This window comes from Mustelus asterias, chromosome 2 (genome assembly GCF_964213995.1).
Source record: "Mustelus asterias chromosome 2, sMusAst1.hap1.1, whole genome shotgun sequence".
NCBI classification, from domain to species: domain Eukaryota; kingdom Metazoa; phylum Chordata; class Chondrichthyes; order Carcharhiniformes; family Triakidae; genus Mustelus; species Mustelus asterias.
This window is the reverse complement of record NC_135802.1, coordinates 45552387-45580014: the sequence shown is the minus strand read 5'-3', so window position 1 is coordinate 45580014 and position 27628 is coordinate 45552387. Positions and strand designations below refer to the sequence as shown.

The 27628-nt window shown below is 40.3% G+C and overlaps 1 protein-coding gene across 9 annotated transcripts in view; it reads left to right on the top strand.

Moving 5' to 3' along the window:
- mllt10 (MLLT10 histone lysine methyltransferase DOT1L cofactor) overlaps positions 1-27628 on the top strand; it is a 248754-nt gene that overhangs the window by 5657 nt on the left and 215469 nt on the right. For 7 of the 9 annotated variants that reach the window (XR_013500066.1, XR_013500065.1, XM_078234429.1 and 4 more), the window contains 2 exons: positions 74-128; positions 19950-20059. Coding sequence is in view for 7 of the 9 variants with exons in the window: in XM_078234429.1 (XP_078090555.1) it covers positions 74-128; positions 19950-20059 (165 nt within the window). In the remaining 2 variants the exon portion in view is untranslated. The remainder of the gene's footprint in view (positions 1-73; positions 129-19949; positions 20060-27628) is intronic. The other 2 variants (XM_078234478.1, XM_078234488.1) reach the window with 1 other exon arrangement.

The window sequence follows — 27628 nt, the reverse complement described above, 5'->3', positions numbered from 1 at the left end:
GCTTGGCAGCGAGCACCAGTAGTTTAGGTGGTGTAGAGTACTTGTTTATTTTTATATCTTTCTTTCTTCCAAGAAATGTGAACTTTGCCCTCATAAGGATGGCGCTCTCAAGAGGACTGACAACGGAGGTAAGTTGCTTTACATTTTAATAAGCTAAATTGTCTTATGTTGATGATTTTATATATTTGTGCATGTTACAAATGGTGTGTTTAGTGATAATTGTGTGACTATTGTACAGCACGAGGCCATCCTGTTAGTAAATAGGGGAAAAAGCACTGTTTTTGTCAGTAGGCACAACTGTTTTTAGTTGGAATCAAATGCTACATTAGAAAGGAGTCTATTTTGTTACCTTAGTATTTTTAGTTTGGAATTTGAAATGAAATGATTTTGCAATTAGTTAATCAGTGAAAGTTGTTAGCATGAATCTTGGTAGTAATCGTTTTTGTAAAAAAATGGCAATTCAGAATTTGAACATTTGTTGAAAACAACTACAGAAGGATTTTCTGTTTGTTGATATGCTATTTGCTAGCAAGATCACATTCACTTTGAAGAGATTGGTTGGATATATGCAAGGACATATGTCTTGATACTTGGGTAACATTTGCTGCTTTTATGTTTTGTTATTTATAGAAAGCTAGGTGACATTGGGTCTAATAACTGATAAAAGCAATACAAAAAGGTGAATCATAGATCTGTTGTTACACGTGGTTTATTTGTTCCCACAGCAGCAATCATTTTTTTCATTTACTCTGAAAAGCAAATATTAAGTATAAATATTTTGAAAAGCGGACTCCATCTAGTGGCTGATTATATGTGAAATAATTTCTATTTGTGCTTCTGTGTATGCTGATTTCGTAACAATGTGGTTTAGATTTAATCTAAATTTAAGAACCAGTCTCTTCTAATTGAGCATTTTGTCTTTGGTGATATGCTTGACTTTCATTTTGCATCTGAAGAATAATTGTAATCTACAGTTGATGCCAAAACGTTGAATGTATTCAAAAGCTGGCTGGATATAGCACTTGGAACGAATGGGATCGAAGGTTTTTTTTGGGAAAAAGCAGGATTTGGCTATTGAGTTGGATGATCAGCCATGATCGTAATGAATGGCAGAGCAGGCTCAAAGGGCCAAATGGCCGCCTCCTGCTCCTGTCTTCTATGTTTCTATGTAATTTACTTGCTGTTTTATCAGGAGAGTTTTAATACAAGTGTATGATATAGTAAATTGCACATTCCTATGTATTTGACTGATGTAAAAAAAAATTCCATGGACAGGATTCCCTGTGGGATCCCATCCGCCCTGATCCAGGTGCAATTTCATGGTAGGGTAGATGGGGCTTTGAATGGGAAACCGGCCCATGCCCCTAAGACCCTCACTTGAAACCCTTTCCCCGTCCAGCCTCAATTTTTAGGTTAAAGGCAAAATGCTGCCAATGTTGGAATCTGAAACACAAAAACCGAAAATGCTGGAAAATCTCAGAAGGTCTGGCAATATCTGTTGGGAGAGAATAGAGTCAACGTTTTGAGTCTAGATGACCCTTCGTCAGAGCTGACCTTTAGGCTGGTGGGCGCCAATTGAGATCAGGGTGCTGAATAGAAAAAGTTAACAATCTTGATCTAGGACAGGAGGGGCTGGGGGGATGGTGACAGCCCCTTCAGATTTGGGGCGCCCTCTCCTCAGGGACCTGGGTGCTCTCCCCATTCCCCCGACACTGAGAGCGTCCCCCTCTCCCCGTGATCCCTGGTTCTTGCCTGAAGCGCAGTCCCAGGGCTTAAGCTCAGGCATGGTGCTGCAGTGGCTTTTGTGACAACTGCAGCGTTGGGGCTGGGGAGCTGTCAGCCAATCTGATTGGTTGGCAGCACTCCAAGGCGGGACTTCCATCCAAGGGCAGATGGAAATCCTGTCTGCTGCCATTCAATGCTGAATTGCATGTGAAATGGCAACAAGCCGAGGTCTATTTTAATAAGAGCATTAAACTGATTTTTTGAGAAGCAAGTCATAGATACTATACTTATAGTTTAATCAAATAGGATATTATTACTGGGGATCTGGTTGAAAGAAATGGGTGATTCCCTTGCTAGTTTAGTGAGTAAATGCTGTGCATGGTTTAAAAAGTTTGATTCCTCACTGAGTTAACTGATGTAAATTTCTGCAGCAGCTGTTCATAGCGAGAACAAAAACTAGTTTTGTTGGATAGCTGTCCTATGAATTTGCCTGTTGTAAATCCATGTGTGAGCGTAAGGTGAAGATTGGATCAAGGTTGTAGTGTCTTTTATAGTCAAATAATTTGGCACTATCTAGACTAGCTTGAAAAATGACCACCTAAGTGAGTTAGTGGAGAGCCGCTGATGCCTGTTGAATATACCTTGGCACATGATAATTCTTTGAGAGAATCATAGAATGACCTAATTTTATGCTGTAATGTTTGGCCTGTCATGCCTATGCTGGCTGTCTGCAACAGTAACTCAATTAACCCCACTCTCTTGCCTCTTCCCCTGCAATTTTCTTCTATTTGATAATTATCCAGTTCACTTTTAAATACCTTGAGTGGATCTGGCTCTGCCACATTCAGTTCATGCATTACAGGTTCTAACCAGTTGCTGTGTTTTTAAAAAAGGTTTTTCCTTATGTCGCCTTTTGTTCTTTTGCCATTCACTTTAAATCGGTGTCCTCTAGTTCTTGACCCTTCTGCCAGTGAGTGCAGCTTCTCCATATCTACTCAGTCCAGACTCCTCATGATTTTAACCACCTTCAATCAAATCTTAACCTTTTGTTTCAGGGAGAACACCTCCAGCTTTTCCAATCTGTCCAAGTGCAGAAGTCCCTCATCCCTTGGATAATTCTCGTAAATCTTTTCTGCTCCCTTTCCAATGATTTCATGCTCTAGGAAGTATGGTGCCCAGCGTTGGACTCAATACTCCATTTGAGACTGAACAAGTATTTTATAAGGATTCACCAGAATTCCTGTGCTTTTTTGTACTCTGTCTCTATTATTTATAAAACCTGGGATCCTGTAAGTGGAGGGGATGGAGGTAATCGTTTATTCTACCTCTTCCCTTGTTTCGTTTTGGCAGGCATTGACTCTTTAGGTTTGCTCAGTGAGCTTATCTATTAAGTAAACTTACTGAGTCAGGAGAGCAAACAGACCAACTCTGAGATAACTGTCTTAGTCTTAGAATTACAGTACCATATTAATTAAAGTACTGAGTGCCGACGTGATCATGGGTAGGATGTGTAAAATTAGATTTTTAAATTAATTGTTTTTTGCCTTGGCTTTGAACATGCTCTTCAGTTGCAATAAATGGGAAGAATATGCAAAAGGAAAACCTGCAACAGTGGAATATATGCTGAGGCCTTTAACAATTTTGTTCGTATTCAAAGGATATTGCTTTGTATGAGCATTGCCTACTTTTATAATATGTAGCTCATTAAACAGGGCACATTACATCCAAAGAGGGCCCTTGTTCTTATTGGGTGAAACAGGATAAGCATACATACAATGGTATGGCAGTTCTCTTCTTGCTCAATCCTTGTTTGACACAACGTGATTTATATCTCCTGAAACCAGAGCTCTTGCAGACATCTGCAAGGTTTCTAAAGTTTAAAGTTACCCGTCCCTGTTTAAAAATCATAGTGGATGGTGATTTCAAATAAGTTGTGGTGTGCTGCCAGGCATTACTTAGGTTGATAAAACCAAATTCTTTGGTACTATTCTTTTTGTAGCCAATTTTTCTTTTGTAAGCAGTTTCAGAGAAGTTGATGAAATATTGTTCTTGATTGCTTTACCTTACAAGGAATGAAATGAATTAAAAGCAAGGAATGTTCATTACTACATGTTTATGGTCATGGTGGTTTCATAAATCTATATACTATTGAGGATTAGTGAAATATAATTTTTACTAAAACATTTTCAATATACTAAATATGTGGTTGATGCTTTTTTTGGTCACTGTATTTTGTTAGAGTTTTACTACAAGAGATCTCTAATCATTATGATCAGTGTGAGGCTTGTAAAACACAAACTGTGGAATCAGCTGTAAGGCTATGCAAAACTGCTGGAACTGTTAGGACTTGCCATTGGGAAGATCACTCTTTTAGTCTGAGAGATTCCTAATGGATTTATGTTGACTTGTGATCAGCTGTGCAGGATTTGCCTGGTAATACTAAAATAATATGAAGGTATTTTTAGTATTATTACTAAGGAGTTATTTTTCTGCTGTATAAACAAATTTCCCTAGTTTATTGCAACTCCACATGCACTGGGTGTTTAACAATTGCGTGAAGTCTTATCCAGCACATCACACCTTACCAAAAGTTCATTGTCTCGAGTTGCTTTGTGACAAATGGGTCTCTCCTCAGCTACTATAGCTACTCTGAACTCTCTGACACTTAGCTGTTTGGGTTTTTAGAATCCTTATCTTTGGATTTCCTTTTGCCCTGGATGGTTCAGATGGTTAATGTGAAGAATAGCTGAAACAAACATCTGTGGATGGCTTTAAAGTTGGTTTGATTTCAAGTCTGTACTTGTTTGTTCTCAATTGGGGCAGTTAATTGGTCTCAAGAAGTTAGTTGGTTTTCTGTTTCTGATCAGTATCCAGTGATCTTTGTTGGAAGTCCTTGTATAAAGACAATATATTGTAATCTCTCCTGTCCAGAATGCTTGGGATCAAGTAATTTCTGGATTTTGAAATTTTTTGGATTATAGAATGACTGAAATGACTAACCAAGTGGTTGAACTGTAAAATGCAGTAGGTATAAATAGTTACCTGAAACATAAGTGACTGATCATCAACAGCAAAAGCAGTCAGGGTGGCTAACTAATGCAGATTACAAACCTTGGGTTATATGAACACAACTTTGAGTTTGTTTAACATTTTTATCTTGTACTTGATACCTGCTCTGCTTGCTCCAGAACTGTCTTTCTAAAAATACTGTGTTCCACAGGAAGAAAGAGTTAAGCGTTCATTATCTTTACTGAGCCCATGCTTCCTTGATTTATTGCGGTGTCCAAGTCTGTGAGTTGCTCGGGTCTGCTAAAAGATTTCAGGGCAACTGGTGTTCCTGAACAATAGATTTTTGAACCGGAGAGGTTATAGTACATTCGGCTTGAGTGCAATACCTGACACATGGCTTGCTGTCTTGAATCATGCATGTAAAATGGCAAGGGATTGTAGGGGAGTGGTACCTTTCAGCAAGGTGTTGATGACTTTAGAAATGGTGGGGTTAAAATTGGTGTTAGAAGTTAGAGGAAAGAAATCGGAGTGGAAAAATTAAGAATCTATATAGAACTTGCTTTGATGTCTGTCTCTAATTTCAAGTTTTTATTACGTGATAAAAATGTGCATGATTCATACTTGCATTTATATTGTTTCACTTGTCACAATATTGTGTTGCATGCAGCTAATAATTTTGAAGGGAACTAGAGTGGTGTGGTTGCTTACAGGAATACACCAGATTTGTGTTCGACCTGTTTTTCATTTTTTTCTTGTGACGTTCCTCAGTTGTTTGGTTCCCTTAGCTCCCGATGGCTTTTTGACAGGTGAATTACTGTTTGTCACGTACTTTTTTGTGTCTGCTTGCATGAAATGTTTTAAATCTGGAGCTACATGCTAAAGTTTAATTTTGCTGCTCTAGAGCCAAAGTGCATTATGCTTTTTAAAATCTGTCTTAAATTGTAGTTTTTGAGGTGCCAGCTGGCCTATTGAGCAGACTATTTTAAAAGTCTAGACAATTTAATTCAAGTGGATTAAAATCACAACTGTTCATATTTAGTTCATTTGTTGAGTTGCAATGTTTGAGCTTCCCTGACACTGATTTTTACTGAAATCAAAATACATTGACTTTTATAAAATTTTATTGTTTATCTAGTGCCTTCCTACTTTTAAATGTATGATAACACTTTATAAGGAATATGATTTTCTTTCTTGAATTTAATATGATACTGCATTAGTGTTGCGCATCTGTTCCGAGTATTGTAAATGAAAATTGCATTTTATATTTGTATATGTTTTGATGAGCAACCTTATTTTAAAGCTTAACAATTGAGGTGCCTTTGAGATCAAGAGGTTGGAGAGTGAAGCCTATTCACTGGCTTTCTAAATTTGCATTGTTAAAATGAACATCCTGAAATGGCAACGGATTTGTAAACCCACAGTTGCATGGTATAAGATCCTGCTGCAGAAATAAGGGAACTAGTTTAACTATAGGAACACAGGAGCATGTGTAGGCCATTCACCCCCTCAAGCCTGTTCCACCATTCAACTGGATCATGGCTGATCATCTGCCTCAGCACCATTTTTCCGCGCTCTCCTCATCTCCCATGTCGTCACTAGCATCGAGAAACCTATTGATCTCTGTCTTGAACATACTCAACAACCGAGCTTCCACTGTCCTCTGAGGTAGAGAATTGTTCACTCTGAGACTGTGACCATTGATATTTCACCCCCCCCCCCCCCACCACCTCCATCACCTTCCTGCATTGACCCTCCTCTAGCCCTAAGAATTTTGTAAGTTTCAATCTCATTCATCAAGACTCTGGAGAATACAGTCCTACTCTCCTCAAATTCTCCTCATAGGACAGTCCCATCATCCCAGGAAGTTGTCTGGTGAACGTTTGCTGCGCTCCACCTGTGGCAAGTATATCCTCCCTTCACTAAGGGGATCAAAACTGTACGCAATACTCCAGGTGTGATCGAACTAAGGTTCTATACAAGTGAAGCAAGACATCTTTATTCACGTACCCAAATCCCCTTGCAGTAAAAACCATTTGCCTTCCGAATTGCTTGTTGCACCAGCATGTTAGCTTTCAGTGACATGTGAACAAGGACACCTTTTGGACATCATCAATTCCTGATCTCTCACCATTTAGTAAATAATCTGCATTTCTGTTTTTCCTACCAAAAGTGGAGAACTTCACATTTTTTGGCATTATATGTCATCTGCCCTGTTCTTGCCCACACTCTCAGCCTGTCCAAATCCTCTTGAAGACTCTTTGCATCCTCCTCCAAATCTTTCTGCCACCAGGTTTTGTGCCATCAGCTAACTTTGGATATGTTACCTTTGGTCCCTACATCCACATCATTGATATAGATTGTGAACAGTTGGGTCCAAGTACTGATCCTTGCAGTACTTCACTAGTTGCAGTCTGCCAACCTAAGAATAATCAATTTATTCCTACTACTCTGTTTTCTGTCCTTTAACCAGTCCTCAATCCATGTCAATATATTTCCCCCCTATTCTACATGCTCTAATTTTGTTTACTAAGCTTCTGTGTGGTCCCTTATCAAAGGGACCTTACTAATGCAAGAGGGCTAATTTCAATGTGATGAGAAGGAATCTAGCTCGGGTAAAATGAAGCTCAGACACTGCAACTCAAAACATAGTCAAGAAAAACTGCAATGGAACAATGGGTGATATTTAAGGCAAAGATGTTCAGGTACATGGTAGATATATTCCCTTCCATACACCCTTATCAGAATCTTAAAAAAAGGGCACACTGGATGACAAAGGAGATAGATTCTGATGAAACATAAAAGGAAGGTGAATGAAGCTTTATGGCGGTCCCCATGTTTAAGGAAAGATCATAGAAAATCATCATCATAGAAACCCTACAGTACAGAGAGGCCATTTGGCCCATCGAGTCTGCACCGACCACAATCCCACCCAGGCCCTACCCCCATATTCCTACATATTTTACCTGCTAATCCCTCTAATCTACACATCCCAGGACACTAAGGGGCAATTTTAGCATGGCCAATCAACCTAACCCGCACATCTTTGGACTGTGGGAGGAAACCGGAGCACCCGGAGGAAACCCACGCAAACACGAGGAGAATGTGCAAACTCCACACAGACACTGACCCAAGCCGGGAATCGAACCCAGGTCCCTGGAGCTGTGAAGCAGCAGTGCTAACCACTGTGCTACCGTGCCGCCCTAAGATATGCAAGCATTGGAGACAGTCCAGAGAAGGTTCACCAGGTTGAAACAAAAACAGAAAATGCTGGAAAATCTCAGCAGGTATGACAGCATCTGTGGAGAGAGAGCGAGCTCTGATGCAGGGTCATCCAGGCTCAACGTTGGCTCTATTCTCTCAGTACAGATGCTGTCAGTTCTGCTGAGATTTTCCAGTATTTTCTGTTTTTGTTTCACATTCCAGCATCTGCAGTATTTTGCTTTTATCTTGGTGTTCACTAGGGTGATCCTGGGTATGGAGATATTTTCTTTTGTGAGGTAAGGTTGATCCTGTACGCATTGGGGTTTAGAAAAATGAGAGACGGCCTTATTGAGATTGGGGGGGAAATCTGTGAAATTCTTTGCTGCAAGGGCTGAAATGGCTGGGCCATTAACTATGGTAAGAAGTCTCCCAACACCATGTTAAAGTCCAACAGGTTTATTTGGTAGCAAAAGCCACTAGCTGTCGGAGCGCTGCCCCTTCGTCAGGTGAGTGGGAGTTCTGTTCACAAACAGGGCATATAAAGACACAAACTCAATTTACAAAATAATGATTGGAATGCGAGTTTTTACAGGTAATCAAGTCTTAAAGGTACAGATCTTGGGTTCATGTCACACTATCTGTAACCCCCTGGACTTGCAAAATCTCTCTAACTGTCCTGTCTGGAGACAATACACATCTCTTTAACCTGTGCTTAACGCTCTCTCCACTCACATTGTCTGTACCTTTAAGACTTGATTACCTGTGAAGATTCGCATTCCAACCATTATTTTGTAAATTGAGTTTGTGTCTTTATATGCCCTGTTTGTGAACAGAACTCCCACTCACCTGACGAAGGGGCAGCAAGCACTCCGAAAGCTAGTGGCTTTTGCTACCAAATAAACCTGTTGGACTTTAACCTGGTGTTAGAACCATAGAAAATTACAGCTCAGAAACAGGCCTTTTGGCCCCTCTTGTCTGTGCCGAACCATTTTTTGCCTAGTCCCACTGACCTGCACTTGGACCATATCCCTCCACACCCCTCTCATCCATGAACCCGTCCAAGTTTTTCTTAAATGTTAAAAGTGACCCTGCATTTACCACTTTATCCGGCAGCTCATTCCACACTCCCACCACTCTCTGCGTGAAGAAGCCCCCCCTAATATTCCCTTTAAACTTTTCTCCTTTCACCCTTAACCCATGCCCTCTGGTTTTTTCTCCCCTAGCCTCAGCGGAAAAAGCCTGCTTGCATTCACTCTATCTATACCCATCAAAATCTTATACACCTCTATCAAATCTCCCCTCAATCTTCTACGCCCCAGGGAATAAAGTCCCAACCTATTCAATCTCTCTCTGTAACTCAGCTTCTCAAGTCCCGGCAACATCCTTGTGAACCTTCTCTGCACTCTTTCAACGTTATTTACATCCTTCCTGTAACTAGGTGACCAAAACTGTACACAATACTCCAAATTTGGCCTCACCAATGCCTTATATAACCTTCCCATAACACGCCAACTTTTATACTCGATACTCCGATTTATAAAGGCCAATGTACCAAAGGCACTCTTTACGACCCTATCCACCTGTGACGTCACTTTCAGGGAATTCTGTACCTGTATTCCCAGATCCCTCTGTTCAACTGCACTCTTCAGAGTCCTACCATTTACCCTGTACGTTCTACTTTGGTTTGTCCTCCCAATGTGCAATATCTCACACTTGTCTGCGTTAAATTCCATTCGCCATTTTTCTAGTTGGTCCAAATCCCTCTGCAAGCTTTGAAAACCTTCCTCACTGTCCACGACACCTCCAATCTTTGTAGCATCAGCAAACTTGCTGATCCAATTTACCACATTATCATCCAGATCATTGATATAGATGACAAACAACAACGGACCCAACACCGATCCCTGCGGCACACCACTAGTCACAGGCCTCCACTCAGAGAAGCAATCCTCCACAACCACTCTCTGGCTTCTTCCATTGAGCCAGTGTCTAATCCAATTTACTACCTCCCCATGTATACCCAGCGACTGAACCTTCCTAACTAACCTCCCATGAGGGACCTTGTCAAAGGCCTTGCTGAAATCCAGGTAGACAACATCCATCGCCTTCCCTTCATCCACTTTCCTGGTAACCTCCTCGAAAAACTCTAATAGATTGGTCAAACATGACCTACCACGCACAAAGCCATGTTGACTCTCCCTAATAAGTCCCTGTCTATCCAAATATTTGTAGATCCTATCCCTTATCACACCTTCCAATAACTTGCCCACCACCGACGTCAAACGTACTGGCCGATAATTTCCCGGATTTCTTTTGGAACCTTTTTTAAACAACGGAACAACATGAGCCACCCTCCAATCATCCGGCACCTCCCCCGTGAATACTGACATTTTAAATATGTCTGCCAGGGCCCCTGCAAGTTCAACACTAGCTTCCCTCAAGGTCCGTGGGAATACCCTGTCCGGTCCTGGGGATTTATCCACTCTGACTTGCCTCAAGACAGCGAGCACCTCCTCCCCTTTAATCTGTAAAGGTTCCATGACCTCCCTACCTGTTTGCCCTATTTCCGTAGACTCCATGCCCGTTTCCTCAGTAAATACGGATGCAAAAAAACCATTTAGTATCTCCCCCATCTCTTTTGGTTCCATACACAGTCTACCACTCTGGTCTTCAAGAGGACCAATTTTATCCCTCACTATCCTTTTGCTCTTAACATACCTATAGAAGCTCTTTGGATTTTCCTTCACTCTGTCTGCCAAAGCAACCTCATGTCGTCTTTTAGCCCTCCTGATTTCCCTCTTAAGTAGCTTCTTGCACTTTTTATACTCCTCGAGCATCTGATCTGTTCCTTGTTGCCTGTACATTTCATACAACTCTCTCTGTTGTGAGACTTCTTACTGTGCTTACCCCAGTCCAACGTCGGCAGCTCCAACATTAACTACGTTCAGGGCTGAGATAGACTTTTAATCGGCAAGGGAATCGAGGGTTAGAGATATAAAGTGGAGATGAGGATTATCATGTCAGATGAGTCATGATCTCATTGACTGGTGGAACAGACTGAATGACTGGCCTATTTCTGCTGCTTCATCTTACGGTCACATGTTTATTGGGTGAGTTCTTCAAGTGAAAACAGGTCAAACACATTGGGTTGAGAAGGGAGGTGAAGAGGAAAATATGACTGGCAAAGACAGAATATGAAAGTAGACTGGCAACCAACATAAAAGGGAACACCAAAATCGACCTGCATGTAAATACTAAGTGAGGTGGACAAAGAAGATAAATGCTTAGAAGTACAGTACAAGGCTAGAATACTTAACTGAGTTATTTGGATTGGTATTTACTAAGGAAGAGAAATCTGACATTGTCAGTAGAAGCCGAGGTAGAGGAGACAATGCACAGTGTGAAAGTTGAAAGGGAGGCGGTACTGGAAAGGCTGGTTAAGCTTCGGGTAGATAAGTCACTTGGACTGGATAGGTTGCGTCCTAGATTGCTGAAGGAAGTGAGGATGGACATAATGGAAGGATGTGTCTTAATTTTCCAAGTTTCCCCAGATATTGGGGGGGGGGGGGGTACTGGAGGATTGGAGTGTGGCAAATGTGACACCCTTGGTCAAGAAAGAACACAAGCTCTGGGCTAGTAACTGTAAACCAGTTACTCTTAACATCAGTGGTGGGTACGGTTTTGGAATCCTCAATTGGGGAAAAACATCAGCAGGCATTTGAAGAGGTTTGAGTTATTTGAGGAAAGCCCCATGGACTTGTAAAAGGCAGATCCTGCTTGACTAATCTAATCAAATGTTTTGAAATAGCAAAGAAGGTTGATGAAGGGATTACTGTGGATGTTGTATTATATGTATTTTAAGCAAGCATTTGACACAACATCACACTAAAGGTTGTTTAACAAAATTGACTTAAAGAAACCAGTGAGTCATGGTAGATTATTATACATAAGTAAATATTTATTTGTTATCTCCTTTAGTTGTTTACTTTTCACTTTTAATTGTTCTTAGTCATCTCTTTTTTTTTAAAGTTTGCCTTACTACCTCTGCTTTCCAGTACCAACAACAAAAATCTATCTATCTCAGATTTAAAATTAATGATTGAACATCAATTACTGTTTATGGAAAAGGTTCCAAACCTCCGTCACCCTTTGTGTCAAGAAGTTTTTCCTAATTTCACACCTGAAAGGTTTGGCTCTAATTTTTAGACTATGCCTCCTTGGCCTACATTCCCAATCAGCAGAAGTAGTTTCTCTGGACCCTATCTGATCCTGTTAATAAGGGCGGCATGGTGTCCAGTGGTTAGCACTGCTGCCTCTGAGCTGGGGACCCAGGTTCAATTCCAGATGATGGTCTGTGTGGAGTTTGCATGTTCTCCCCATGTCTGAGTTTCCTCCCGGGTGCCCTGGTTTCCTCCCACACTCCAAAGATATGCAGTTTAGGTGGATTGGCCATGGAAAATTACCACTTAGTGAACAAGGATATGTACGTTAAGGGGATTAGCAGGGTAAATATGTGGGGTTGCAGGGATGGGGCCTGGGTGAGATACTCTGAGTTTGTGCAGACTCGATGGGCTGAATGGCCTCCTCCTGCACTGTAGGGATTCAATGAATCCTGAAACCTTTGAGCAAAACTCCCTTCACCTTCTACTATCCAGGCAATACAATCCTCGCTTGTAGAGTCGTTCCTCCTAACTTGAGTCCAGGTATCCCTCCAAGGCCATTTTATCCTTTCTTTGGTGCACAAAACTGCTCACAAGGTACTCAAGGTGTCACTTTAATTGTTGTAAAGCTAAAGTTTGCATTCTAGACCTCAAGAAATAAGGGCTGGAATATCATTAGCCTTTTCAATTGTATTTTGTACCTGTTCATGACATTTTAGTGGTCTATATACCTGAACCCTTAAATCTCTTTGGAGATCCACTGTTTCTAACTTTCCGCCATTTGAGAAAATATACTGTTCTAAGCAAATGATTTCTTATTTGCCACTGCTGCAATGCACTTGCCACAGTTTGCTTCATTTAATCTAGGAATCTCTTGATTACTTTAGGCTTCCATCCACAGTGCTTATAATGCAGCCCATCTTTATTAGCAGATTTGGAAATGTGGCTTTCTATCCCATCATGTAAGTTGTTAATAAATATAGTGAATCATTGTGGCTCCTTGTGGAACCTCAAGAGACATTCTGTCAAAGTACCTGTCTGTTATACGTACTTTCTCCCCTGCCACTCAGTTAATTTCTTAACCAGATCAATAATTAGTCTTTAATTCTATGAATAGCTAACAACCTGTTGTGAGGGACTTTAATCAAATGCATTCTGGAAGTCCATATGAATAATATCTATCAATATTCCCCTGTCCATTACTTTAGTCAATTTTTCAAAATATTCAGTCAGGTTTGGCAGGCACGATCTACCCAATACAAACCCATGCTGTTTCTCTGATCAACCAAAAGTTTTCAAGGTGCTCAATCACCCTATGTTTAATTATAAACTTGATTATAATAAACTCCCAACAAGCTAACTAGTCTCTACTGACTTCATCTTCTGCTCTAAATACTGATGCAAAGTAATTTGTCATCTCTGCTATTTCCTTATTTTCATAATGTTCCCATTATCAGTTTTTGAGGGTGGGGGGGGGGGGAAATGTATTGCTTCTGGCCACCCACTTTTCCTAATATAAGCATTATAATTTATGTTGATTTTAATATCCCCTGCATGTTTCTTTTCATGCTCATGCTATCTGTTTTGTCATCCATGACTCTTTATTTTTCACCGATGTCAGATGTACTAATTTTTGCATTTTTTTGTCCCCAAAAAACCCTCAAGATGTCAGTTTCCCTTTCATGAAACCATGTTGATTCTGGCTAATCATATTATGAATTTCTAAGCACTCTGTACCTTAATAATGGATTTCAGCATTATCACATTGACTGATATCAAGATAACTGGCCTATTTACTCCTTCCACACCCTTTTTCTTTTACATCTGCCGCCTTCGTACCCACTGGAATCATTTCAGAATCTAGGGAATTTTGGAAGACCATAACCACTGCATCCATTGTCTTTGCTGCCACCTCTTTTTGAACTCTGGAATTTAAGTGACATCCTGGGGATTAAATCAGGTTTTAATCCCATTAATTGCTATTCTTAACTAATAATAAAACCCTAGGTTCTCTACTATTTTTATCATTTTTTGTATCTTCCACTGTGAAGACCATCCGTGTATTTCCTAACCGGAAACTATGGATTAACAGGGATATCCACTGTTTGCTGAAGCCCAGGTCTGAAGCGTTCAAGTCAGGTGACCCGGACCTATACAAGAAATCCGGATATCATCTATGGAGATCCGTCAGATGCCAAAAGACAGTATCGGAACAAGCTAGAGTCCCAGGATAGCCACATGGACTCCCACCGCCTATGGCAAGGTCTGCAAGACATAACATGCTACAAGATGCAGGTGTGTAAAATTGCCACCATCAATGCATCCCTCCCCAATGAGCTCAATGCATTCTATGCCCGGTTTGAGCAAGAGGTCAGCAAGAACATACTCTCCACCCTGGGAACTTCGGAAGAACCTGTAGCCGAGGTCTCCCTCGTAGACGTCAAAGCAGCTTTCTCAAAAGTCAACACACATAGAATCATAGAATCATAGAAACCCTACAGTGCAGAAGGAGGCCATTCGGCCCATCGAGTCTGCACCGACCACAATCCCACCCAGGCCCTACCCCCGCATATTTTCCCGCTAATCCCTCTAACCTACGCATCCCAGGACTCTAAGGGGCAATTTATAACCTGGCCAATCAACCTAACCTGCACATCTTTGGACTGTGGGAGGAAACCGGAGCACCCGGAGGAAACCCACGCAGACACGAGGAGAATGTGCAAACTCCACACAGACAGTGACCCGAGCCGGGAATCGAACTCGGGACCCTGGAGCTGTGAAGCAGCAGTGCTAACCACTGTGCTACCGTGCCGCCCCGGAAAGTGATTGGCCCAGATAGGGTCCTCAGATCCTGCGCGGACCAGCTGGCGGGGGTATTTGCAGACAATTCTCTTTATCTGCTTCAAGAAGACAACCATCATTCCGAAACCAAAAAAAAGCCAGGCAGCATGCCTTAATGACTACCATCTGGTGGCTCTGACATCCAGATGGAGTACAGAAAAGAGAGAATCTGGTGAACTGGTGCGGCAACAATAATCTCTCTCTCATTGTCAACAAAATGAAAGAGATAGTCATCGACTTCAGGAAGCGTAGTGGAGGACTTGCCCCTGTCTACATCAACGGGGAAGAAGTGGAAATGGTCGAGAGCTTCAAGTTGCTAGGTGGCCAGATCACCAACAGCCTGTCCCAGTCCCTCCATACCGATGCTATAGTTAAGAAAGCCCACCAACACCTCTATTTTTTTCAGGAGACTATGGAAATTTGGCATATCCGCTACGACTCTCAACAACTCTTACAGATGCATTATAGAAAGTATTCCTTCTTTCTGGTTGTATCACAGCTTGGTATGGCTCCTGCTCCGTCCAAGACTGCAATAAACTGCAAAGGGTTGTGAATGAGGCCCAGTCCATCACACAAACCAGCTTCCCATCCATTGACTCTGTCTACACTTCCTGCTGCCTCGGAAAAGCAGCCAGCATAATGAAGGAACCCACGCACCCCAGTCCTTCTCTCTTCCACTTTCTTCCGTCGGGAAAAAGATACAAAAGTTTGAGGTCACGTACCAACTGACTCAAGAACAGCTTCTTCCCCGCTGCTGTCAGACTCTTGAATGGACTTGTCTCTCATTAAGTTGATCTTTCTCTACACCCTAGCTATGACTGTAAAACTACATTCTGCGCACTCTCCTTTCCTCCTTTATGTACAGTATGCTTTGTATAGCGTGCAAGAAACAGCATTTTTCACTATACTAATACATGTGACAATAATAAATCAAATCAAAATCACACAATATTTGCTTTTAAAGTTTGTCATTAGCTCATTCCTCATATTTTGCCTCAGCCTCTAAGCAACCCACTGTTTACTTTTGCTACTCTTACAATTTGCTAGAAACTCTTATTATATGTTCTCAAATTTTCTGACAGTTTTTTCAGATTCTGTATTCTTCCTCTTTATCATTTTCTAGGCCGTCTTTTGGCCCAATCCTCAGAACTATGGCTTGGCAACGTTAGATTGTATTATCAAATCCCATTCTTAAATTCCTTCAGCCAGCTATTGATGGACCTGTTTTTATTTCTTGATGGAAAGTACCTTTGTTGAGAATTCTGAATATTTATTCAATGTTTGTCATTACTTCTTCACCATTACAGATTTTAATGTAATTTTCCAATTACCTTGGCTAACTCATCTCTCTTACTGAAGTAATTAGCTTTATTTTAAATTTATTACTCCAGTGTTGGATTGAAGTACATCATTCTTGAATGTAAATGGGATGTGAAATTCTATCACATGATCACTCTTCTCTAGAGAATGCTTGTACGAGATTATTAATTTACCCTGTAATTATACCATACAAGCTCCAAAGCAGTCTTTTCCTTTGTTGATCCAAGATGCATTGTTTTTAGAAACCATCTTGAAAGCATTTTACAAACTTGTCCTTCAAACACCTTTTGCCAAATCAAATGGCATAGTCTCTACGAACATTAAAATCTTCCATGATTCTTGCATTACCTTTGTTATAAACACCTCTTATTTCTTGATTTAATATGCTGTCCAATAGTATAGCTCCTAGTAGAAGGCCTTCAAAGTGTTCCCACACGTGTTTTCTTCCCCTTATTTCCACCGACACTGACTCTATTTCCTGCTCTTTGGAGCTAAGATCCTCTCTTACTATTGTCCCACATGTTCCATTAATGGCCCAGTTCTTGCTGTTGAGGGAAGATCATAAATGAGAGTCTTCAACTAGCTGAGTCACTTCTTGAATCCTCGAGGGGACTATCCTTTCATTTTAAATATGTTGCAAGGAATTGTATTAACACTTAAAACAAAGCTCATAGAATCATAGAAACCCTACAGTACAGAAAGAACTATATGCTTGTGATGGATCAGTGGTAGAATACATGTCAAAAAATGCCAGGAATAAAATAGCTTTTTAAAAAGAAAAGGATACTATCAGGTAACAATGATCTCAACGTTCAGTTGGCTGTACTGGTATATTGCTCAAGCTTTGCTTAATGCTGTCATTGTTATTTACTACTAGTGCATGTGCATGATCCATAGATTTTGTCTTGTGTAATAATAATTGCTTTGAAATAGTTTATTTGAAAATAGACACAGATAATTTTATCTTTTTGCCTTGTTGGTGCTGTCCCCTTGCATTTCTTTGTACAAATATAAGTCAATTTTCTGTCATATGTCTCCACTTCACAGGGTTGTGGCACCACAGGAGCTGTTTAACCCTCTGGTTCTTTCACCTGTCTGTTGTTCATGTGCAAGCCTAGATGCTACAATTTGCTAATGAACGTCAGGGACACCATATTAAACATAATCTTGTATTCGTCTTCCATTTCGGTGGTATTCGGGAATGGAATATCAATGTTAGCAATGTAGGTCCTTTAAAAATAAACCAGGATTAACTTCACAATGAATTGAGAGCAGATGACACTCATTGTAGCTTGTATTTAAGAGCTGGTTCTTCTCGAGTGGGATAAATTTGGGATAGGGAGAGGATCCAGAAGGGAAGAGTGGCAACTAGTATTTGTACTGAATTATAGTATCACAAAACCGCTGTGAATCATCAGAATGTCTTTGGACATTTACCTATTTAGAATGGGTTGGTAACTGATTTCTACCTGCCCCTTCCCAATCTTTTCACCAAACTGCATTGGCCAGAAACCTGAAGTCGGTTGTAGTGGCAATACTGCTGTTCCAGTAGTGATGTGCTGCTATCTCAGCATTGTCCAGGAATCATAAAGGTTATTTTCCTGGTCTGTAAAGCACAGTGCCATAAGTAAATTGTGTATTTTGCTACTGATTGATTAGTAGGATGCTGAAGTGAATAATTTTTCTCACCCTGTTCCACCATGATGGAGTATAGTTCCATTGGGTCATTCTGTACAATGGCTATTGGGAAATCCCAGATAACATTGATTTTGCCCTTCATAATATCTGCATACACAGATTTGTGGAATGTTTCATTTGATAATCCTGACTGGCACATTTTTCCCTCCCACCCCAGGGGATTAAGGTCAGTTCAGTATGCCACCTAGTCGACATCAGCAAATATGACAAATCCATATTGACCTCTGGATCTTCCTGGTTCAAATGGCTCGGTTCCAGATTCAGGGCCGTACATTTAACAACAGAGTCAGTTCAGGGAAATTTAGGAGATTATCTTATTATTGACTTTTGATCTTAGTTTGAGAGTTGACAGCTCTGGTGCCAGCTGACAAATTTGTACTTTGTGTTTTGGAGGATTTGATTATGGTAGTTTTACAATGGAATATTAGCCGCTGAGCACAGATTGAGATGTGCAGTAATTGTACACGTTTAATCCCAGATATTAAACAGTTTTTCTAAGATTGATTTGTATGACGTATGTTCTATGTAATGAGTGAATAAAATAATTAAAAAGTAATATTTGAGGAGTTGTGTGAAAATTGTAAGGTGTGTATCGATCGGTATGTGTACGTAAAATTTGGATGCTCTTAATACTGCAACTGCAGACCCAAATGATGAGAATTTTTGAAATTGAGTTGGTCATAGAAAAAAACCCCACAGTGCAGAAACAGGCCATTTGGCCCATCGAGTCTGCACCGACCACAATCCCACCCAGACGCTACCCCCATATCCCTACATATTTACCTGTTAATCCCTCTAACCTACGCATCTCCGGACACCTAGGGGGCAATTTTAGCATGGCCAATCAACCTAACCCGCACATCTTTGGACTGTGGGAGGAAACCGGAGCACCCGGAGGAAACCCACGCAGACACGAGGAGAATGTGCAAACTCCACACAGACAGCGACCCAAGCCGGGAATCGAACCCAGGTCCCTGGCGCTGTGAAGCAGCAGTGCTACCACTGTGTTACCGTGCCGCCCAGGTGCAGTGTAGTTTGTTTCAGTTAATTGGACCCCTCTGTGCTCTCTGTACCTTCTCGACTGAGGTATATTTGCACTGAATTACTAAACCTTCAATCATTTTACCTGAACCAAAGATAGTCTTAAACAATTTTGCCTGTTTGCCTCAACTCTGTAATATATTTAGCATTTTTGGCTTTCTTGTTGAAGAAATGATTTTGAGATTTAACTTGAATTACTAATGGCTTGATCTGGTGTTAAACCTGTGTCTGTGTATTTTGAGGTGTTGTACGGTCATATTTATGGTACAAGAGCATGAAAGTTCAACTGAAAATAAAGCACATTATTTTGGAAACAAGACATTGGCTATGGGAAAATATATGCTGCAGACAGCTATCATTATCACTGGAGAGAAGATTGTAATATTTGGATTTTCGCTACTATAAAAAATTAGTTACAGTTCTTTAAGGATTTAAAGAGTTCGTGATCAAAGCGATTACTATATAGTGGGTCACTCTAGGCTAGGTTTGTTTATGCCTGGTAGTTAACATTGCGGGAGGGGGATGGTGTTAGAAATTTGAACCATCTGGATGATTGTCAGGAATGCTGAGCTACAAGGTTCTTTGTTGGTCTTTCACCAGTGTTTCCCACGTGTGTCTGGCATAGTGCCATGTAACAGCGCAATGCGTTTAATGTGTCATACTTTTAAACTATTGGTTTGGAAACCCTACAAGCCAAGGAACTGACACATGCCAAGTTTTCTCATTCAACACGTTCAGCATATTATTAGGGTTTTCAAGCACAGTGCCGGGATGTTTGATATGAATGTAATACTGTGTTTTCTTTAATTGCTCACAGACTGATTTAAGGAATGTTTTTATTCTAGTAAACTTAAAAAGATTTTGTTTGTGTACTTTAGCAGACAAAAATCTAAACTTTGTGTGACTTTCTGTAGTTTATAATGGTTTTTTTGTTTTGTTTTGATTTATGTACAGGTTGGGCCCATGTGGTTTGTGCACTTTATATTCCAGAGGTGCAGTTTGCAAATGTTACTACAATGGAACCCATTGTACTGCAGTACGTTCCCCATGAACGCTTCAACAAGGTAATTAAATTATTAAACCCAAACCAAAATTATACTAATTTTTAGTTAGTTTGTAGTGTAAGCATTCGGATACACACTTCCAATTGTTTCAGGCTTCAGTCTTGGGGATAGGTATAACTAATACTGCTACGGTAGCTAGTCTGTTAGCTCAGCACTTAGAAGAAGCTATGTTACACTTGCTTGTGTAATCTGTAGGGACATTTAATTTTCATATAATTTGATGCATTTCCAAGGTATGGCATCACTTGTTCTAGTTCATTACAGGTGGGTTTCCTGTTGATTCCTGTTGGTTCCAGTGGTCCAGTAGATATCCTCGCCATTTGAAATAGGGCTTTTAAATTGCTAAGTGGCTTTCTGAATGGTAGAGGAAATCTCGAATCACTTATTCTAGCCATTCTTAAATGTCTCTTTCCATATTGTGCAGTGTAAGAAACAGGAGGTGGCAGACTCGAATTGCCAGCCACACTACATTTTGCTCATGTATTTAGCAAGAGAAAACCCAGATGGGAGCTAATTTTGCAATTTGTGTTTATGAGCAAGTGTTCTTTACATTTCTATTTTTGCGTAACAAAATGACAATATTATTTTTCTTCTGGATTAGTTTGCGCTTGGAAGTGCTTAGAAATTTTTGTCAACCACAAAAACTGATGGCTGACCTTTTTTTAATTGGTCACTTAAACAAATATCAAACATTAAAATTGAAATCAATTACTTATGAAGAACAAAATATACTGAAGTATATATTGTTGCAGAGAAGTATCTGCTTCAGCTCAAATTAAGTTGCAGAGAAACTTGTTAGATTGAGAAACCGTTCAAGTTTTATTGTTTTCAAATTTTTCATTTTTTCTCTGAAACCAGTGACACTTGCAAGAGTACAGTGCACAGTTGGTGGAAACTGACTGTCTCATTCAATGTTCCTTCCAATTTTTTTTGTGCACTGGCCTGTTTGGTGCACTGCATGGTGTGTTGTGGATTTCTCTATGGGCACATACCCACACAACTTAAAGAGAACATTGGTCTCACCCAAGTGAACGACCACACTTGAGGTGGGGGATATATATACACCCTGTGTGAGCATTGACATGCTGATCACTGGCAAATTGTCCATATATGGTGGTTATCAAAATCAAGCACAGTACATGTTAAGTGGAAACAGAACCTAATAGTTAAAACATTCTGACCTGCTCAAGATCAATCAATTCAACACAGATGTGATTGAATGTTGGATTTTCAATCGCATTCAGTACCACATTAGGCAGTGCATTGTCTTGCTAAGCCCTGGAGTCCTATAATTTAAAGACAATAAATTTTCTTGCATATTAATAAACAATTATATGAAAAAATCAAATTTGCTATTAAATTTTCTCATGGTATGCCAGGCTGTCTATTACTAGTACACGGTTAATGTTATTCAGCTTCTTGGAACTTGCTCCATTTGCATTAGAGCGGAGTATGTACCTTCAATGGCTATGGGAAGCTAAATTGGCTATAAATCAAGATCTATGAATCACAACTTTAAAAACTGCATGATTGCTTTTCTGTTCTGGTTGCTGTAAAAATTTATCCTGAAGTGCAATAAGGTGGAATTTACAGATGTGGGATTTGGAATTCCACTTTGCAAGATACAGCACCTTAATTCAACTTTATGTGCTTGGGAGGAAGAGGAAAGAAGTTAATTCCCTCGAACCTAATTGAGGCTCAATTGCATAGCTCTGGCAAATATTCCTGAGCAGAGAAAGAGAAAGGAAGGTCAACTTAATATTGCCTTGCAGCAAGGGGGCTTCAAAATGACATGGCTGAAATAGAATTATGTAATCAAGTTAACCTATGGTAGATTTGGTTATATAATGCCTGAACCAGTCTTCTCTAGTCCAAAACACTGTTGATTGACCAACTTGTTAGGCATTTGATGTGACCTAGAGCTGTCTGTGTCATTGAGGCGTGGCATTATTCTGATTTGGCTCCAGATAATTCTGCAAACATATACACCTGTGGGTAGTGTAATTCCAGCTAAACAACAGTAGAAAACTTAATGGTGGTCAGTATTGAGAGTTGTGTTTAGCAGCTCTCCTATGAACACTTGGACGCTCCTCGCTGGTGGCACGGTGGCACTGTGGTTAGCACTGCTGCCTCACAGCGGCAGGGACCTAGGTTTGATTCCCGGCTTGGGTCACTGTCTGTGCAGAGTCTGCACATGTCTACTTGGGTTTCCTCTGGGTGCTCCGGTTTCCTCCCACAATCGGAGAGATGGGCTAGTTAGGTGCATTGACCATGCTAAATTCTCCCTCAGTCTATCTGAATAGGTGCTGGAGTGTGGCGATTAGGGGGGAATTTTCACAGTAACTTCATTAGAGTATTAACGTAAGTGTATTTGTGACACAAATACATTTTAAAAGCCCTTGGCTCTGTCAATTTCAGCTTAGGTTTTCTGGATTTGGGTGAGAGTGACACGTTTTTATACAGGGAGAGTACAAGTACTCCATATTGGGGAAGAAAAATAAAAACCTACAATGGGTGTAAATTTCTCAGCTTAATTTGGAGACATTTCTAAATGTCAGACATATAGATGACAAAGAAAAGTTCCAAATGTAACCTTGTTTTAAAAAAGAGGGACTTGATATCTGCAAAAGCAAAATGTTGCAGACGCTGGAAATCTGAAATAAAACTAGATAAGAATTAATTGGTAGATAGCTAACTCTGGAATGTTGTAAACCATGAAGAGGTTGGTATAGAACCTCAAAAGGACATAGGTGCATTTATTGCCAAGAAGTGTGAAGTGATTTATTTTGATAGGAAGAACTCAGAGAGCCAATATAAAAATAAAGGGCACAATTCTGAGGCGTAAAAGCAGAATATATAGTCTGTATATATAGAGTATAAGTGTATATACAGTCAATCATTGACGTTTGGTTGAGAGAACAGCTAATAAAACATACAGCATCCTGGACTTTATCAATCAGGGCATAAAGTACAAAAGAAAGTAAGTTGTGTTTAAACCAGTCCAAAACACTAATTTGGCCTTAACTGTGTCCTGAGCCCCACATTTTAGGATGGATGTGAAGGCATCAGAGAGGGTGTAGAAAAGATTCACAAGAATAGTTCCAGTTATGTAGATAAATTAGGGAAGTTGGAACTGTTGTCCTTGGAGAAGAGAAGGGTGAGAGCAGATTTGATAAAGGTATTCATAATCGGGAGGGGTCTAGCTAGAGTAGATAGGAAGAAACTGTTGATGGAAGGATCGAGAACAAGAGATTTAATGTAATTGGTAAGATAAGCAGTGACGATTGTGTGTGGAAAAAGTTTTTCCTCATGAGTGATTGGCATCTGGAATGCACTGCCTGATGGCATGATGGATGTGGAGTCAATTGAGACTTTCAGAATGGAATTGGATCATGTGAAAGGGAAAAAATCTTACAAGGAAATGGGGAAAAGGCATCGGCGTGTCATTAGATGAATTCTTCAGAGGACCACCACAAACATATAATGGGCCTAATGTCCTCATCCTGTGCTATAACTGTTCTATGATTCCAGGTCAGGCAACATTTGTGGAGAGCGAGAAATCAAGTTAATGTTTCAGGGAGATGGTTTTTCATCAGAACTCTAGTTTTGTTCTGTGACTGGATTCCATAACAGGAACCAAAAGCTTGAATTTATATAGTATCTTAAACATTGGAAAATTTCTTTTGGCACCCAGAGGGATGTAATCAGAGAAATTGGCACCGAGTCAAAGAAGGGGACGTTAGAATGGAGGCTAGAAGATTAGTTTAAAAAGAGAGGTATTTAATGGTGACCTTAAAAGACAAGATGTGGAAATGTTTAGGGAAAGGATTCCAAGCTAGGACATATGTAGCTGAAGGTACGGCTGGCAATGGAGGGGAGGACACAGCTGGGGACTAAAACTGAGGCCAAGAGTTTGGGGAATGTCGAGTTCTTGGAGTGTTGGAAGTTGCATAGATGGGGAGGAGTGAGATCTTGCAAAGATGTAATGAGGATAAACATTTCTAAATCCAAACTAGAGAGCTTAGCATCATATTTGACACTCAATTCAACTTCCAACTCCAAATCGTCTTGCAGTCAAAGACTGCCTACTTCCATCTCCACAACATTTCCCATCTCTACCAACTTCAGTTAATCTGCAGGTGAAACTTGGCCATCCTTCTGTTTTCCAACCTCCAAAAGTTTAAACTCATCCAAAACTCTGAGGATGTTAGAAATGTGCTTAAAATAAAGAAATATTTAACAGTCAGCCTAAAATAGATAAAAAATAGTTTGGTGCTCTCTTTTGCCTAAATCGCCAGCATCACGGATGTCAGTCTTCAGCCAATTTGGTTAATTCCACGTAATATCAAGAAACAGCTGAAGGCACTTGATACTGCAAAGGCTGTGATGGGCACTGACAACATTCTGGCAATAGCACTAAAGACTTGTGCTTCTGCAGAATTCTGCGTTAACTCACCTTCTGACTCCCCAAAGCATGATGGAATACTCCCTGTACTAGCATGGTTGCTACTCCAGCAACACTGAAGAAATTCAACCCCATCCATGGCAAAGCAGTCTGCTTGATTGGCATCTCATTCACACCTTAATCATTCAATCCCTCTACCATCGACGCACAGTGGGAGCAATGTGTACCATGTACAAGATGCAATGCAGGGACTCGCCCAAGGATCTTTCGATAGCGCCTGACAAACCACAACCTTTACAAGCAAGAAGGACAAATGTAGCAGAACCATGGGAATGCTGCCACCTGCAAATTCCCTTCCAAGTCTCTCACCATCTTGACTTGGAACTATATTGCCATTTCTTCACTGTTACAGGGTCAAAATCCTGAAACTCCCTTCCTAACAGAAACATGGCTGTTCTTAAATCATGTGGACTGCAGTAGTTCAAGAAGGAGGCTCACCACCACCTCATGGGTAGATGGGGATGGGGAATTAATTCTGACCTAGCCAGTGATGCCAAAATCCCATGAATGAATAAAATTTTTTTAAAATCCTGACCAGCAGCAGGGACAGTCACCCATCACCTCTGTGTTCTCTGGTCTGTATTGGTTTCCATTCTACCACCTAGTTATGATTAAGAATGGGACTTTCTAAGATTGAGCAAAAAGTACACTTAAAATATTGAATCCTCATTGTACATGTCTTATCAATGCTGTAACATGTTGAGTTAAGTATGCATTCATAATGTGATAGTGCTACGTAACATACTTAAATGTTCAGATAAGGTTGCTATGATCACTGTAGAGATCGATAACTTTTTTAGATATCGATTCAAACTTCCTGATACTGGTGAAAGAATGACATGACAAGAAGTGTTAACAAATGATTAAAATGCTATTTCTGTAGGTATCTTGTACTTAAAACTACAAAAAGGACTGTTCCCCTTGTATGAACAGTACATACATCACTCTTGGAATTAGTCCTTTTTGAAAACAGTGTACAGTTGATCCAGCTTCCACTAGATTTGTACTCCCTCTTTTTGTCAAGTAGTAACTTGAGTGAGTACCTTCAGGCTCTTCCATTAGTCTTCAGAAAGTTTCTTAAATCCACTACCAGCAGTAATGGCTGTCTTGATGGTTTGTCTCCTTTGGCCAAGACAGGATGAATCTACTGGAATCCTTAGATGGCTGTGGGAGACTGGAGGCTGTCTCTTTTCCCCATCTCCAGTTGCGGTAGTTCACAAAGTCAAGTAGCCTCTTCTCTCTGCTGACCACACAAAACTGCTGCCTTATTGTGATATTTGTGATAGCACTGCTGCTTCGCAGCGCCAGGGACCCAGGTTCGATTCCAGGTTTTGGTCACTGTCTGTGTGGAGTCTGTGCGTCTCCCTGTGTTTGTGTGGATTTCCTCCCACATTCTGAAAGACGTGCTGGTTAGGTGCATTGACCCGAACAGGTGCTGGACTGTGGCGACGAGGGGAATTTCACAGTAACCTCATTGCAGTGTTAATGTAAGCCTTACTTGTGACTAATAAATAAAGTTTAACTTTGTTTATTGATTTGCAAGGAAGCCTGTAACCTGATCTCAGAAATGGCTTCCTGCCTTCGTCCGCATGGTAATGAAAAGCACATTAATATTGCATTCGGGTAGATGTGCTGATTAGCTATTCTTGACCCCAACGCTCTTTCATGTCAGAAGTAAATGGACCGTTTGCAGTACAACTGTTTACAATCCAATACCTTCAAAACCTTTCTGAGACTTTGGGAGATTCAATCTACTCATTGTAAAGTTAGAGATTGCTGCCCTTATCTCCAAGCGTAAATACCTTGCACCTTCTTCCCAGTAAAATAATTTAAACCTTCCTTTAATCTCTAATAATCAAAACACCCAGGCTTGCTGTACAGCAGACTTCAAAGCAGGTTATGTGATACCCAAAGTTACATACTGTCGTAAAAAATCACCGTCTTTTGAATCTCACAATTGTAACAAGGTTCACATAAATGACTAATTGTGAAAATGAAGAGTCCTTAACTGAGTGGTAGAATTTGGTCCTGTAATACAGATTTGGCACAAATGGAAGATTTTCAAGCCAGAAAGAGGTTGAGTCCAGACTTGGGGCTTTGCTATATTTTGTATGTGCAAATAACTTGGATGAACGCAGTAGATATGTATAAATATCAGCAAGTCATGAGAATCCATTTGAGATTCAGAAAATTTGCATTTTCTAAATAACTAGACTTGGACAATATGCACCAGTGCATATTACATTCTAACATGAAACCAATAAAGGAATGTGTTAAAATTGAATAATCATAAAATTGCTGGTTGGGGAAATGTGTATGGGGGTTATTGGATAATTGGCCATCACGGAAAAGGCACTTATGATCCTCTGTATTTATTGTGTTAACAAAGGATTTTATTGCTTTACCAGTTATGATTTTGGCAGTTTTAAGATAGTCAGATGACAATTATTGTCCCTTCAACATGGTATTGTTCATGAAAGTCAAATGCAAGTAATTAGGATAATCTGGAGCAATGAATAAATATAGATTCATCTTTAGGAATGATCACATACTGAGTTGGCCTAACTGAAGTTTTCAATACAGTGAATGGTTGGGTTGAACTTTGCTGATTTTATTATTGTCACATGTGTTGGGATACAATGAAAAGTATTGTTTCTTATGCGCTATACAGACAAAACATACCATTGAGTACATAGAGAAGGAAAGGGTGCAGAATGGAGTGTTGCATTTACAGATATGGTGAAGAAAAAGATCAGATTAATATTTGATAGGTCCATTCAGATGTCTGAGAGCAACTGGGAAGAAGTTGTTCTTGAGTCGGTTGGTACGTGTTCTCAGACTCGTATCTTTTTCCCTGATGGAAGAAGGTGGAAGAGAGTATGTCTAGGTTGCGTGGGGTCCTTGATTTTGCTGGCTGCTTTTCCGAGGCAGCGGTAAGTGTAGATGGAGTCAGTGGGTGGGAGGCTGGTTTGTGTGATGGGGGACAAGTTCAGTGGAGATACACGGAGGAATTTTTTTTACACCGAGTGATGAGGGCCCTGGAATGCACTGCCAAGTGAGATGGTTGAGGCAGATATGTTAACGACATTTAAGACTTATCTGGA